At 43.5% G+C, this 14,267-nt stretch overlaps 2 protein-coding genes and 1 long non-coding RNA gene across 4 annotated transcripts in view; 2 read left to right on the top strand and 1 right to left on the bottom strand.

Annotated features, from left to right (window-relative positions):
* The window catches only part of SEPTIN8 (septin 8), an 83,860-nt gene extending 82,236 nt beyond the window's left edge, over nt 1-1,624 (bottom strand). Inside the window, exons 1-2 of one of the 2 annotated variants that reach the window (XM_060271687.2) lie at nt 800-1,624; nt 9-439 (exon numbers count right to left, since the gene is read on the bottom strand). In XM_060271687.2, coding sequence (XP_060127670.1) covers nt 9-11 — 3 coding nt within the window. In that variant the 5' untranslated portion in view covers nt 12-439; nt 800-1,624. The remainder of the gene's footprint in view (nt 1-8; nt 440-799) is intronic. The other variant, XM_088663155.1, reaches the window with a different exon arrangement.
* LOC148686863 (uncharacterized) overlaps nt 1-14,267 on the top strand; it is a 39,538-nt gene that overhangs the window by 21,886 nt on the left and 3,385 nt on the right. Inside the window, exon 2 of the long non-coding RNA XR_015948438.1 lies at nt 13,822-13,888. This is a non-coding gene — a long non-coding RNA (uncharacterized LOC148686863). The remainder of the gene's footprint in view (nt 1-13,821; nt 13,889-14,267) is intronic.
* SOWAHA (sosondowah ankyrin repeat domain family member A) lies at nt 1,866-5,148 on the top strand. Its single transcript, XM_035105395.3, has one exon. It carries the CDS (start codon nt 1,866-1,868, stop codon nt 3,336-3,338), a length of 1,473 nt encoding a protein of 490 aa, XP_034961286.1. The 3' UTR covers nt 3,339-5,148.

Raw genomic sequence — 14,267 nt, 5'->3', positions numbered from 1 at the left:
TAACTTACCATGGCAGACGTGGAAACATGAGGGGGGTGGTCATTTGTGTCATCTATTCATGTGGCAAGGATAATTTTAGCATTCTTTTGCTTCTACAAATTTCTGATTGGGTTCAGTTTAAGGTAACCTTTTCTCTCCACCTCTTGGCTAAAAGGTTAGGGTTGGGTTGGCATCCATCTTTCTCAGAAGACAATGGAGGAGTGTGCCTCTGGGGGCAAAGTCAAAGTGTTGAAAGGTTACAGCACCTGGTGTGGCTGTAGAAACCAATGCAGGAGAGACATGTTTTGTTGCTGTTGGTGCAGATGTAGGCATCTGGTTGTGCTTCTGCAGATGCACCATGGCATTTATTCTCTCTACGCTCCTTCCAGTGGTCATTTCTCCTCTGGTCAGTGCTATGGATAAACAAGTTGACTGTCTTGTCTCCAGGCACTGTGGTTGTCTGCAAGAGATTACAACATGATGGGGTTGGTGTTGTCAGTCTTCAAGTCACATTTGCAAACATCTCTGTAGTGCAGAGCTGGTCTGCCAACATGCCAGTAGAGCACGTCCTCCCTTTAGCTTTAAAACAGGAACAAACAACAATGCATGGAAAACCCGAATTGCTGTTTGGTCCAATAGAGTGCTAAAGAGTGATTCCCCCAGGGTGAAGCAGCAGGACAAGAGGAAGTGTGTACAAGCCCAAAATGTAGGACCACCTTTCTAGTTAGATTACACTCAATGCACATTGAAAGCACATGACTTCCCCCAAAGAATCCTGGGAACTGTAATTCAACATTTCACTATTCAGTGAGGCTCTCACCTGTGGACAAGCAGCAGCTGTGTACACACCTCAGCCTAACCACAGCTTGCATATTCGAATCAGATGGAAGCTGGCTTGAGGAAGAAAGGCATCAAACAGCAGAATTTCTGGAGCGGCTACAGGATGCACATGGATCCTGGCTAACATCTTCACGTGTACTCAGCTTCAAACACCAGCAGTGGGAGCGCCCATGATGAGCCTAAGTAAACTGCAATGCGTACACAGCCTTAGAGAAAGCCGGATTATAAACAAGTAAGCGTAACAATAAGAGTGGGTGGATAGTCTGTATATATATTCAGCTAATTATGTCCTCTCCCTCTGCGGTTCTTGCTCTCTACCAGTCAGATATCGCTGAAGGCAACTGCAGACGCGTTTAATTCTCCTTATCAGAGCATTCTATTAAAGCGTGCATAGGCAAGGTTTAAGAACACCCCTGAATATATTTTCAAGACAGCTGCACGAGCAAATAAGCGGTTCTTGCCCGGTCCACGATGCCCGCCGCATTGGATACCACGCTCGATTAACGAGGTGCTGGTTTAGCTCGGTGCGGTAGCGATGCAGCCGTCCAACCTGCCACAAGCCGCGCGGCCGCTCCTGGGAATCAATGGCAACGAGTGTAGGAATGTTTCATTTCTGACTTGCGCGGAGGGGGGGGGTGCGCCTTGCTTTTATCTTCTTCGCGTGGGATGGAACCCGAGATGCGCGCTTTGTGGGCGCAACCACTTGGGAAAGAGAGGCGGGGGTGGGGAGAGCCTTGCGGCGGTTCCTAGAAGCCGCGCTCGGCTTCGGGAGAGGCGCGCGGGGCTTCCGCCTCAGGTGTGTCCTCGCCTACAACTCCCAGGCAGGCACCTCGGCTGTGGGTGGCCTTTCCTTCTTCGGCACTCCACCCCGCCGCGCTGCCGGCCAGCTGGGAGAGCGCCAGACCTGCTCCTTCCCTCAGTAGAGGCGGCGGCAGCGGCAGCGGCAGCAGCAGCAGGTGGCTTCACCCTCCCGGGAAAGAGCGCGCGACGCCGACGCCGCCGACTCTCTCTCTTCCCGCGCTGAGTCTGTCCACGCTGAGGCGGGCATGGCTGAGCCCGAGCTGAGCCAAGCTGCTGTGCTGGACTTCCTGCGGGAGCGCGGCGGCAAGGTGCGCAATTCGGAGCTGCTGAGCCGCTTCAAGCCGCTCCTGGAAGCGCCCGGCGGGGAGCCCGAAGCCCGAGCTGCCCTCCGCGAGCGGTTTAAGCACTTCGTCAACAATGTGGCCGTCGTGAAGGAGGAAGACGGAGCGAAGTTCGTGGTGCTGAGGAAGAATTGGCGCTCGGAGGAGGCGGAAGTGAGCGCAGCGCCCGCTGGGGGGCGCTCTGGAGAGGAGGAGGAGGAAGAAGAAGAGGAGGAGGAAGGTTTGTCCACTTTGGCGCCTGCTTGCCATGCTGGCCCAGAGGGTCCAGAGCAGGAAAGCGGGCCTGAGGCGAGCCCAGCAATGCCTGTGTCCCAGTTGAAGAGCCTGTTTCAAAAGGAGGGCATGGAGGCACCCAAAGCCCCCAGGGACCAAGACAAGTTGGCTCCCAAAGCTGCCCCCCAGAAACCCTGCATGTTGCCCGTGCGCTGTGTGCTGCCTGCCAGCGGGGCCAAGGAGCCCAAGGACCCGAGCCCCGAGCCAAAGCAGCCCGAAGTCAAAGACTGGCTCCAAGTGGGGCTCCCGGCCGTCACCCCCTCTACGTCACCTTACATGAAGAGGCGTCAGCTGGAAGAGATGGGGTCTAGCTCCCCTTACCTGAGGAGGGTGCCAAAGTCTCAGAAGGTGGGCGAGGAAGCGGACTGTCCCACTACGACTGTCCCTTTGGAAGCCGCTGAGCACGAGTGGCTGGTGAAGGCCACAGCCGGCCAGTGGTCCCAGCAGCTTCACGGCCTGCTGCTGAGCGACAAGAACCTGGCGAGCAAAAGGGACTTCATGACCGGCTTCACCGTTCTGCACTGGGCGGCCAAGAGCGGGAACTGCGAGATGTTGGGTAAAGTCATCGAGGTGGCCGAGAAAGGTGGCGCTCATGTCAACGTGAACTCCAAGTCCTATGGTGGTTATACCCCGCTCCACATCGCCGCCATACATGGGCAAGAGGAAGTCATTGCCCAGTTGGTCAGGGATTACGATGCCAACGTTCACCTGAGAGACTACAGTGGGAAGAAACCGTTTCAATATTTGAAAGAGGGCTCCTCTTTTGCAGTCAGGCACCTCTTGCGGGACCCCCACCTTCACGCGGTCTCTGGACACAACGCCTCCATCAAGAAGAACCCCAAAGTGGCAGCTTCCATTTTGAGTTCCACTAGTGCTGTCCTGGGGCTTTTGTCTGATGACACTGCTTTCTATGAGCTGACCAAAGGCTTAAAGAAACCAGCTACGCTCAATAAGTTCTTTAATGCAGCCTCGGCCCCAAGGAGGAAGCTGAAGTCCAGGGGGACTTTCTCGTCCTATTCTTCCTTGTCTGAGGCAGTGGAAGATGACCAAGAGGAAGCAACGACAAAACGCAGACCAGTTTCAGAGTTGTTTTTTGGTCACTAGGCTCTGTCTCGCTGAAATCAAAATAATACGAATACTGAAGCAGGCATGTGTTGCTTATTCTTTCGCAGAAATACTTCTGCTTTTGTGTTTTTAAATGTGTTTCTAATTAGCATGTCTAATCCAGGGACTGAACGGATTCTCTATAGGGTTATATCTGAATACTGTACCAGTTAAATTCAGTGTTCCTGAATGTGATCTTTGCCTCATACATTTCACTGAAAATAGTTTTGCTCAGCAAAGCCGAGTGAGTTTAATGTGAGACCCTTATTTTGTTTAGGCTCTATTAAGTGATGAGAGTTCCATTAAAACTGAATGAATTAAGTAACAGTGCAGTCCCAGACACAGAAGTAATACGCAAGCCAATGGGATGTATTCCCAGGTGAGTTTGTATAGGATTAAGACTCTTTCTTGAGAGTAAGGAAGTCCCATGGAATACAATTGGCTTCCTTTTGAGGAAGCATGAATAGGATTGAGTTGCATGTCTGAAAAGGACAGGAATAAAAATGTCTATTTCAGATAGATGCCACTGCATATAAAGCAGTACATCTTGAAACAAACATGATGTTCAGTTCACGGCATGCACATTTTTTAAAGAACAAAATGTTTCCTTTATAGCCTCTAAAAACTTCTGATCTGGGAATGAAAAGCATTTCAGGGAGGTTCTTTGCATCCCATCCATGCCTGTCAGCACAGATTAATGAGTTAATTAAAGGAAGTGCTGCCTTCCTAATGCTGTGCCATATTTAGTATTAAAAACATTGAATGCTTTCTGTAATAGTTTGCATTGGATGCAGTTCTTATGAAATTCACCTTACAGTTCAGTGAATCTCTGATCCCTATAGTTAAAAAGGAAGGAACAGTTTTGCTGTAGTAAAGCTTTATTTTGGCTTTCAAAGCAGATGCCAAAAATTCAAAATGTCAATTTTTTAAATTCTAGTTTTAATTATGTTTGAAAAGGGTTACATAATTTTTGTGGCATGCTGGAGAGAAGGGCAGCTCATTATATTTCATACTTTGTATTAAAAATGCCTCCTAGTAAGAATTTTACTGCATGCAGAAAACAAAATATACAATGAATTTGGAGAAACAGGTCTAGCCAACTTAAAAAGAAAAGAGAAGAAAAACCCCTAAGCACCTCTACCTCAGTTCTGTATTTCTATTATCAACTTAAACTGCAATCCTAGCCCCACTTACCTGGGAGTAAGCCCCATTGAACTCAATAGGACTCACTTCTGAGTAGGCATGGCTGGGATTGCAGGTGGAGATATGTCTTGTTTTATTCAGAGAATATATATAATAGTTTTTGCAAACTAATGAAAACCTGTGCAATTCTAAATGCCATAACAGTTTGACAAAATATACAAACCTCTCGTCCTCTGAGTACAACTTTTCATAAATGTAACAAAAGGAAAAATCTATTTAGGGTACATATTTTTATATGAGGAATAGACTAATGGAAATATAGCTCTTTAAGACAGTTATTTTTATATTGTATATTATGTAAATACCGACATGTTTTGGTGTCTTCCTGGTGACAAACTTTTATGTAAACTAAAGCTGGAAATGTTAGGTGCACCATCAGCCTTCATTAAACACTCAAAAGAAGTGTACATCTCAATGACATATCTAACTTAAAATATGTCAAGTGGTAAGGCTCCGTGGGTAGTTTTTAAAAAGACATTGTGGCTCTGTGAAAATTAATTTTCGCTATGATACTCATCTTGATTGAATAATGTTCTGCATGAACTAAAAGCCTTTTGTAAATAAGGGTAATTATTGTCCCACCATTAAAAAAATTGTATGGATGACAGTTCGGTATAAATTGATTTTAATGCAATTGACTATTTAGTGGCGTTGCATGGGGACTTCTAACCTAATTCTGTGGCAAGGTTTGTGGATCACTTTAAATCACAGTTACACTTAACTCCAAACAAACATTGAGCTCATAGGTTTGTTCCTGGCTTGCTGCTCATGGATTGTTTGCAAGAGACAAACCACAATCCCAGGTTCAAACATAATGCTATGCCAAACCATTGTTTACTTTGCAGGAGCAGGAGAAGAGCAAAGTAGCTGTGATTTTAGTGCTGTGTATTGGCTTCATCCAAGCGATACATCCAGTCCCTCCTCCAAAAGTTGCAGTTTTGGGACAGTTTAAATTCTGTTATTGAAGAAGAGCAGGTTCACTTCAGAAAGGATTAGTGTATGATTGATCAGTCTCATGTGCCACACATTTAATCTCTGAATACATCAAGGGCCCAAACAGGCAATGGCTGTAACCTTTATTGATTTTTACGTCAGACTTTGGCCTAGTAAATAAAGGCCCTGCTGTGGCACAAGTTGGCTCTTGGAATGTTATATCTGCCTTGCTTTAATAAACTCAATAGCCACAGTACTACTATCTGGTTACCTATGTGTGCATATGCATAATAGTCTTTGCTAAAGTATTCCACAAGTTGTTGTAGGACTTTATCTGCTCAAGAGATGGGTAGCTAACAAATTGTTTCTGTTCCCATTCTTAGCAAATAAAAATAGCAAGCTCAATCCAGTGTAGAGCTAGGGCCAAACATTGCCAGACGTGGGTGTTTAAATCTGGACCGGCGCCATTCACACAGAAAGAGGGAATGAGTGCAGGTTCAGTTTTAACAGCCATTGGGCAGATGAGAGAGGATTGCAAAACAACCTGCAGCCTTGCAGCTGAGCTCATTTCTTATATTAAAGGTTGGCTAAGGAGAAAAGTGCTCAGGGATTTCGAATATAGGAGGTTTACCAGCCCCTGGCAATGTGCTCACTTTGCTGTTAAAAGTGGACCTCCTCCAAACCCCTCTCTTTGTGAAGCAGGTGTTTGTAAAAGGAATATAAAGGTAAAGGGACCCCTGACCGTTAAGTCCAGTCGCGGACTACTCTGGGGTTGCGCCCAGAGGTGTGCTTTATACTCTGGTGTTGCGGCGCTCATCTCGCTTTATTGGCCGAGGGAGCCAGCGTACAGCTTCCAGGTCATGTGGCCAGCATGACTAAGCCGCTTCTGGCAAACCAGAGCAGTGCACAGAAACGAAATATACTTGCAGACTGTTTCTCCAGTATGACTGATTTATTAATCAAAGATGAAAACAAGTGCCACACATATGTAACATGCAAAAAATATTTCCAATATTTTATGAGTAATATCCAACTAAAGTCATTCCCGGAGAAGCCTTATTAAAATGAATGGATTGATATCAATGAATGTATACACTGAATATGACTGAGTGGATATTGCCTTAGGCAAGCTTTCCAAGCAACTCTGTAGTAGTTTCCCTTAAAGAAACTAGGGGTTTCTTAGAACTATGGTTATTGCAAACATTAATCCTACTCAGAGTAGACCCATTGAAATTAGTGGACATGACTAACCTAGGCTCATTAATTTCAATCAAGCTACTCTGAATCTAACTTAGTTCAGTGCAGCCCCAAACTACATGACCAGCAGAACTATATTATCCATGTCAGCTGACACTTTTGGCATCACTGCATTTATACACAAAGTTACAGCATGCTGAGTTTTTGTTTTGTTTTTTTGCTAGTCACATATCCATGGAAGTCATGAGAGCCTTACCAGGAAAAGAGAGAAAGTCAACTATCATACATTGAATAACAAATACCATTTGGATTACCTTTTAGAACACTTTTCTTTTTGTTTTGTTCTTTTTTCATTTCCCACTCCACTGAAAATTTTCATTAAAATGTAAATATCTTTTTTTTAAAAAAAATCCATTTGGATTACAGTGGTACCTCACAAGACGAATGCCCTGCAAGATGAATTTTTCGCAAGACAAATGCATCTTGCGATCTGATGGTGACTCACAAGACAAATTCATTTTGCGAAAAATTCGTTTTGCGAATCTCTGTTTCCCATAGGAATGCATTGAAATTTAATTACTGAGTTCCTATGGGCAAAAAAATAAATTTCAATGCATTCCTATGGGAAACCATGATTCGCAAGACGAATTTTTCGCAAAACGAATTGACTTGCGGAACGAATTAAATTCGTCTTGCGAGGCACCACTGTATGTTGTAAGGTGTGACAGGGACTTAGCAGTAGAGAGAATATTTACCCCCCTAAAGACTTTGCAACTGTATGAATCATTGATGTTATCAAATGGTTCATTACCCATTTCTAGTGAACAATGACATTAATTCACTTTAGTTATCTAAGCTGTAGTTAATTAACATAGTGAATGAGCAGTAAATAACAGCATTCTCTTTATACTAGAAGTAATTGTCCTGCACAAGCAAATTATATATAACTACCACAATGGGAAGCAAAAAACAACCCTTTATCCACAATGTCTCATGTGTTTTACTTTAGATTATAAAAGGAGCATAGCCATGAATCAGTTTGCTTCTGAGCAAAGAAAATACATTATCAAATGGTACATATATTCTGTGGTTGCAAGAAGGTAAAACAGCTCGTATAAGGTGTTGGCTGAATATTATGAAATGAAGTACTCCCTTGTCTATCGAATTTTGAATGGTTTGATAATTGATAGGACTTACTTCACCCTTGTAAAGGTATAGTCAGTGGGTAATTGAAAGGAGCAGAGTCCCAGCAGAGCTTCCTTTTTATTATAAAAACGTGGGATTAATCTTTTGGTTCTTGCATTGACAAAGTCCTCATCAAAGCAACTAGTCATTTCCTTCAGTGTAAAGCATACAAAGAATTTAGCCTATGATTATTGAAATGTATGAGAAAATACTTCTCCTATTACCCAAGGTAATTGTTTTGTCATGCTGATAACATAAACTCTCCCACTGCAGGTTAGTAATGTAACAATCCTATGCTCATATTACATCAGGACATATTGCACTGGAGGTACAATACTGCTTACACCAGCAGAATACCACCACCGCCCCAACATCCAATGTGTGTGCACAGCTTCAAAAGGAACAAGAAAAACACTGAACTAGAAAATGGAAAAATTGAATTGAAACACCAGAATTTCCCACAGAGTCCAAACCTCTAGTGGCAACAAGTGAGGACTATATGAATAATACTGTACCTACAATCTGTCCATGCATGAAGCTCATGATGGTAAGGAGGGACCCCCAGCACGTACCCTTGCATCACAACCACACAAGGATGCCACAGTGCCCCACTCCAGCCATCTCATTGACTCTGCAACAAACACCCTGAATACTTGTTTGTAGGCAGAGCACATCTTGTCATCAGACCATAAATATGCTTTTCCTGAGACGTAACTTGCAAGGTGCCCACGCCCAGCTACTACAGACTAAAGTTCATGTTCAGTTAGGTAGGTGTTTACTTTTGCCCCCTAAAGAAATGCAAATAGGATTCATTGTGCAGAATTGAAATGAAGTCTAAATGTGCAACTTCTGGTCTTGGCTTAAATATGCTATTACTAGATGTGTAAGACTCCTTAAGCTACTGTGACTCATTCGTGGACTCCTAAGGATTTCTAAACATAATGAGAAAGGAGGTGTGGCAGGTATTCGGGTTTGTGTTTTAGTCTTCCAAGGGATTAGGAATGTGGTTCATTCTGTTGACTAGTATCTCTTTTAAAAACTGGTTTAGAAGGGAAACTAAATTTAATGCAAGCATAAATATCCTTATGCTTGTAAATGCTCAACTCTGAATTGTAACCACACATTTCACAGATTAACATGGTTTAGTGTTTAGGATTTATTAGTGTAGCTTTCGACATACTTGTTTTAAATTTAGTTTTCTTTTAAAAATCAGATTGGGTGGAATTCAACGTTGTGATCTCCCAGTTGCTCCACTGTACATTGCAGCTTGACAGATGGAACTGCCCCCCTCCTCCCCTCAAGTGCTTTACTGAGGGGTTCTGATCATCCCCAAAACTAATTTTAGGGGGTACAGGAAGTGTTCAGGGGATAGGAGGGGGGGAGGCCAAAGCCCTGTTGTTCAAGCAGAACTCCTTACACAGAGCTTCCATGGTAAGGTGACTCCCGCTCAGTTTGTTTTAAAAGGTATTGCAACAGAAGTTTTACAAAATTAAGATCCAATATGCATTTTTTTTTAAAAAGCAACTAAGATTTTTAAAAATAATTGTTTTTCAATCAGATCGCCTGTGCAGCCCTTATGAGTATTTTGTAAACACACAAAGAATCATGTTGCGCAACTTCTGAAAATGGTGGCAGCTTGCCATTTCCCCTTCAGTTGTTTCTACCCTGGCTCTGCAGGTACTCTGAGATCTGGTTACTTTCTGCACTTCCTCGAAGATGGAAAATAGCTGTACAGTATATGATTGTGGACCCCTATTTTGAATAATTGGAGAGAAAAACGTGGGAGATTGCATTGCTACTTCTATGAAAACATTGTTTTAATTCACCATGTGCATAGATTTTGTTTTCTCTGGCCCTCGCTCTATGTATTGCTTTTCTGGCTACATTGACCTACATTCCCTTGGTCTGCTTTGTTGTTTGATTTGCATGTGAATCTAAGTAAAGCTGGGCACCGTGACAGCAATTGATGTTTCCAGGGCCAATGCAGTAATGAAGAAACCTCTAAATGAGGATCTTCACAGGATGCCCTCGGTGCAGGCCTTTTGCTAGGCACAATGTAGTAATTGTCTGTAGTGAAAACAGATGAGCACCCATGCATCCTCTGCCCCCATTTAGCAGGGACAGAGCCTGCTTATGATGCTGAAGTTAGTTACTGCTTCCGCTTCCTGGGTCCTGCCCCTGATAAATCACTGGGTCCTGCTTTTCACTTTGTGGGGTGCCTTCTTACAATGGCTAAAGCTATCGTTTGTCTTCTCTTTAGTGCACCTGCAAGCCCGCACTCTATGATCCACGCAACTGAAATTTTAGAGGAGTTATCAAACCAAAAGTTGGTTCGTATAATAGAGAGCAGCAGAACTGCCAGTAGTATAAGAGAGAACCCAAAGAAAAATGATACGTGAGGCATATATTGTAGAGTGTGAAGACAGAGAAACAGTCTCTGAAGCTGTAGCTACAGTTTGCCAGTGGCTAAGCACAAGATACAGTATTCAAAGTGAAACCATATGCTTGTTCTTCTGCCCCCCCAAGCAGATGTATTTTATATTGCTCTGATACAGAACAATACCCTGCATAGGTAATTTGGCCGCACTCATTCGAAATCCACATTGAAATATAATTTGCAGCATTTTCACCTTTAAACTAAGAGTTAGCTCAAACAAAGTTTTACCATGGCTAGCAATGGGGTGGAGGGGATTTATGGACTTGGCTGGACCCTGGGGAGCTATTTTAGGAATTCGGGGTCTGGTTTTGCTTCAGAACCAGCACTGCCTCCCTGTGTGATTGCTGCTGTGCATCTATTCAGTTTGTGCAGTTATAAATTAACAGGGCCACAGCCAGAATCCATGTCTTGGCCTGGTGCATTAAAGGGAAGGGTGTGGAGGGTTTGCACGTGCAAATTAACTCTGGAGTCTCCGGGATGCCAAACCAAATCTGGAGATCTCACACAGAGAGAGAGATCTCACTGCAACGCAGCTGCTCATGGGAGCAAACAGAAGGGCTTTGAACTTTGCAGAAGGTGAGACAGTAGCTTAGGCCCGGGAAAGTCCAAATGCACAGGTTACAGCTGCTGTGTAGGTGGCCATTTATGCATCACACACACAAAAAGGACAACAAAAGAGAGTATCTATTTTCAAAGAGACAAAAATGCATCTGCTAATGTTTTGTGTGTAGCTGTACACTCGGAATTAATTACTATAATTTAAATAGAAATACAGTACATCTCACCATACTGAGGAAGATGGTTACCAGGCGACCTGTGTTCCTGTTCAGTCTGCCATCCAGCTGCTACCTACTGCTGACCAACTGCTCTCCCTCTTTATGATTCTTTAGCTTTAAATGGGGTTTGGGCCAGGCAGCCTTTCCAACTTTACCCTGTAAAGTAGAACACATGCCCTGCTGGGTGTGTGCATGGGGAATCTGAATGGAGCCAGGATGCCACCTGAGAAGGGGTTTCAATGCAAGGGGGCATCCCGTGTCACAGTGTGGGTCACAACTCCTTTATTTCCTTAGAGTCATGAAGCTTTAGAGATCCAGATGAAGAAGAACCCAAACACAATGGAATCCACACTCCTCATTTTTGTGTGTGTGGGAGCACAATCCCCCCCAAAACACCTATTGTGCAGGTCACATGATTTGCACGGGAGTGTGTCCCCAGAAGACCTCTGTGGACCTGTACTTGGAACCAGAAGTCACAATATGCACTGGTGGGTACAATTCAATTCATAAATACTGTTTCAGATGGAATAATTGAGGTTTGTTTTTTGTGACAATGGGTGCAAACTTATCTGATCTATCAGTTTCTGCTTCTTCATGTTTGTCATATTTATCACGGACTTCTAAAAACTGAAGTTTTGCCCAGATTGGAACAAGCTTCTTGACACTTTCACATGTCAGTTTATTTCTTGATTTGGTGTGAGTATTTCCAAACATAGAACAGTTTTTCACAAGCTGCAGGAGGAATCTGAAGTAGAGAAGGAGACAGAGGAGTCAGAGGGTGTATTGTGCAAAAGCCATGGCACCATGTTGCAGGAGGGTGTTTTTGGCAGATTCCTAGACTGCATGCCTGGCCCAAATACCTGAAGATGTTGTATCAGCACTTTTCCAGCCCCAAGTGTGCTGCTTGTTTTGTAATTCAATCAAATGCAGCATCAATGATATCATCACTTCAGTTTCTGCCTTTGAATCTTGGACGTAACAAATTTGCAGCAGCACAAGTTAGTAATCCGAAGGCTGTGGTTGTATCCTTCTTCTGCTGTGCTGTACACAAATGCTAGGATTAGTTCACTGGGAGAGCACATGTTTTGCATCCAAAAGGCCGATTCCTGGCATCTCCAGATAGGGCTAGGAATGCTCCCTGCTTGTAGAAAGAAACAGGAGATCTAATGCTAGTCAGCAAAAGAAGATACTGAGCTGGGTGGGCCAGTGGTTTGACTCTTTATAATGCAGCTCCCTACCTTACATTCTTCCTAATACTCTTCAGCAAGAGAGCTAGCGAGGCTGTGCTTTGCTCATGAGCCAGAGAGATTTTAGCACATGGATGCCTAACTTCTCTCACATCCCACCAAGATTATCATTATATTAAAAAAAAGTGCACATGTCTAGTTCATTATGTTCTCCATGGAGGAATTATATTTGGTACTTCACACAGTATAATGAGATTTTGAAGGCTAACACTTGTACGGCTCACTGAAGGGTTTTAATCTTCCATTCTACAGCTACTTTGCAGAGAACTATGAGAAGGATAAGAGTGAGCACAAAGCATTTCTTCCAGTAGCACCTTAGAGACCAACTAAGTTTGTCATTGGTATGAGCTTTCGTGTGCATGCACACTTCTTCAGAAGTCTGCAGAATTCTGAAGAAGTGTGCATGCACACGAAAGCTCATACCAATGACAAACTTAGTTGGTCTCTAAGGTGCTACTGGAAGGAATTTTTTAATTTTGTTTCGACTACGGCAGACCAACACGGCTACCTACCTGTAACCACAAAGCATTTATCACCACACAGTGCACCTGCACACAGCTCTCTGTTGCTGATGGGCTGGAGGACATAGAAAGCTTTATCTGGAGACATTACCCATGATGGGAGAGAGAAAGACTTATGCAGGCAAAGTCCTAATGGAGGCAATGCATCTGAGTCTCAGTCTGTGCTGTATCTCCCCAGAATGCACATGGGATGAAAGCTCCTCCTTAGAAAAACTAGATGACAGGGGAAGGGGCTCAGTATAGCCATTCCCCAGATTAGCTTTCCATTTGTATTATTTTTTAAAAAAAATATATCTATACAAAGAAGCATTTCATTATGTTAATTTACTTCCCATTTTCAATCTGCCCAGACATCACTCCTTGGTGAAATTTAACATTACAGTCTCCAGTTTAGACTCTGGAGGAGTGACTTCAGTTTATATAATTACACAGAGGTAACAATCTATCCCTATATGTAGGGGAGACAAAGTGGACTACACTTCCCATGGTCAAAACCCTGTAAAAGTTTATCTAAAATAGAAAAGACCACTTTAAAGAGTTAAAACCATTGGCAGGGATGTAATGACGCTTGTAATGTGGACTCAACTATGGTAATTATGGATATAGAACAGATGGACAATGGTAAAAGATGCAGTAAATTTAATCTTAAATATGGAACCCATGGAGGGAGGGAAGGAGGTCCGAAGGTTTACTTTTTATTTTAATGTTTGAAATGGTTAAAGTTAAAATGTATAAAATTGTGAAATAATAATACAGTAAAAAAAAAAGTTTATCTAAAATAGTTGTGTGTTCATGCCCTAGTTTCACCTACCGGACATTGCAAGATGGGTACAGCATGGCAAAACTGTACTATTTCTAAACCTAACCTACTATGGTACTAAGCACCAGCAACCAGCACCTGGTCCCACGGTCTCACTTTCCCCCACGTTGCTCCAAGTTACATTTGAGAATGCAGCTAATACAAAACTCTGTGCATTTTTGCAGATACACACCTGTTGCCTCAAGAATAGAGCAACAAGCAGGGATTCTACAAAGGCCAGTCATTTTTAAGGTAAGACCTTAGCCTAGCCTCCACAGGAGACTGTGTGCTCTTGATTATGATTGCATTCAAAGGCCATCTTAAGGGAACACCAATTAAAAACACTAAACTGATTTGCGTGTGAATTTGTGAGTATACCAGTTCACACATGCTATTGTTTGGAAAATCATAATACCTTCAAGTACAGTGGTACATTGTTCTTGAACAGCTTGGCTCCCGAACAAATCGGCTCCCAAACGCCGCAAACCCAGAAGTGAGTGTTACGGTTTGCAAACATTTTTGGGAAGCCAAACATGCAACACGGCTTCTGTGGCTTCCGATTGAGTGCAGGAAGCTCCTGCAGCCAATCGGAAGCCGCGCCTTCGTTTTTGAACCATTTCTGTAGTCGAAA

This window comes from Zootoca vivipara, chromosome 2 (genome assembly GCF_965207765.1).
Source record: "Zootoca vivipara chromosome 2, rZooViv2.hap1.1, whole genome shotgun sequence".
NCBI classification, from domain to species: Eukaryota; Metazoa; Chordata; class Lepidosauria; order Squamata; family Lacertidae; genus Zootoca; species Zootoca vivipara.
Note: the sequence above shows the minus strand (reverse complement) of the source record. Positions and strands in the feature narration are given on the sequence as shown.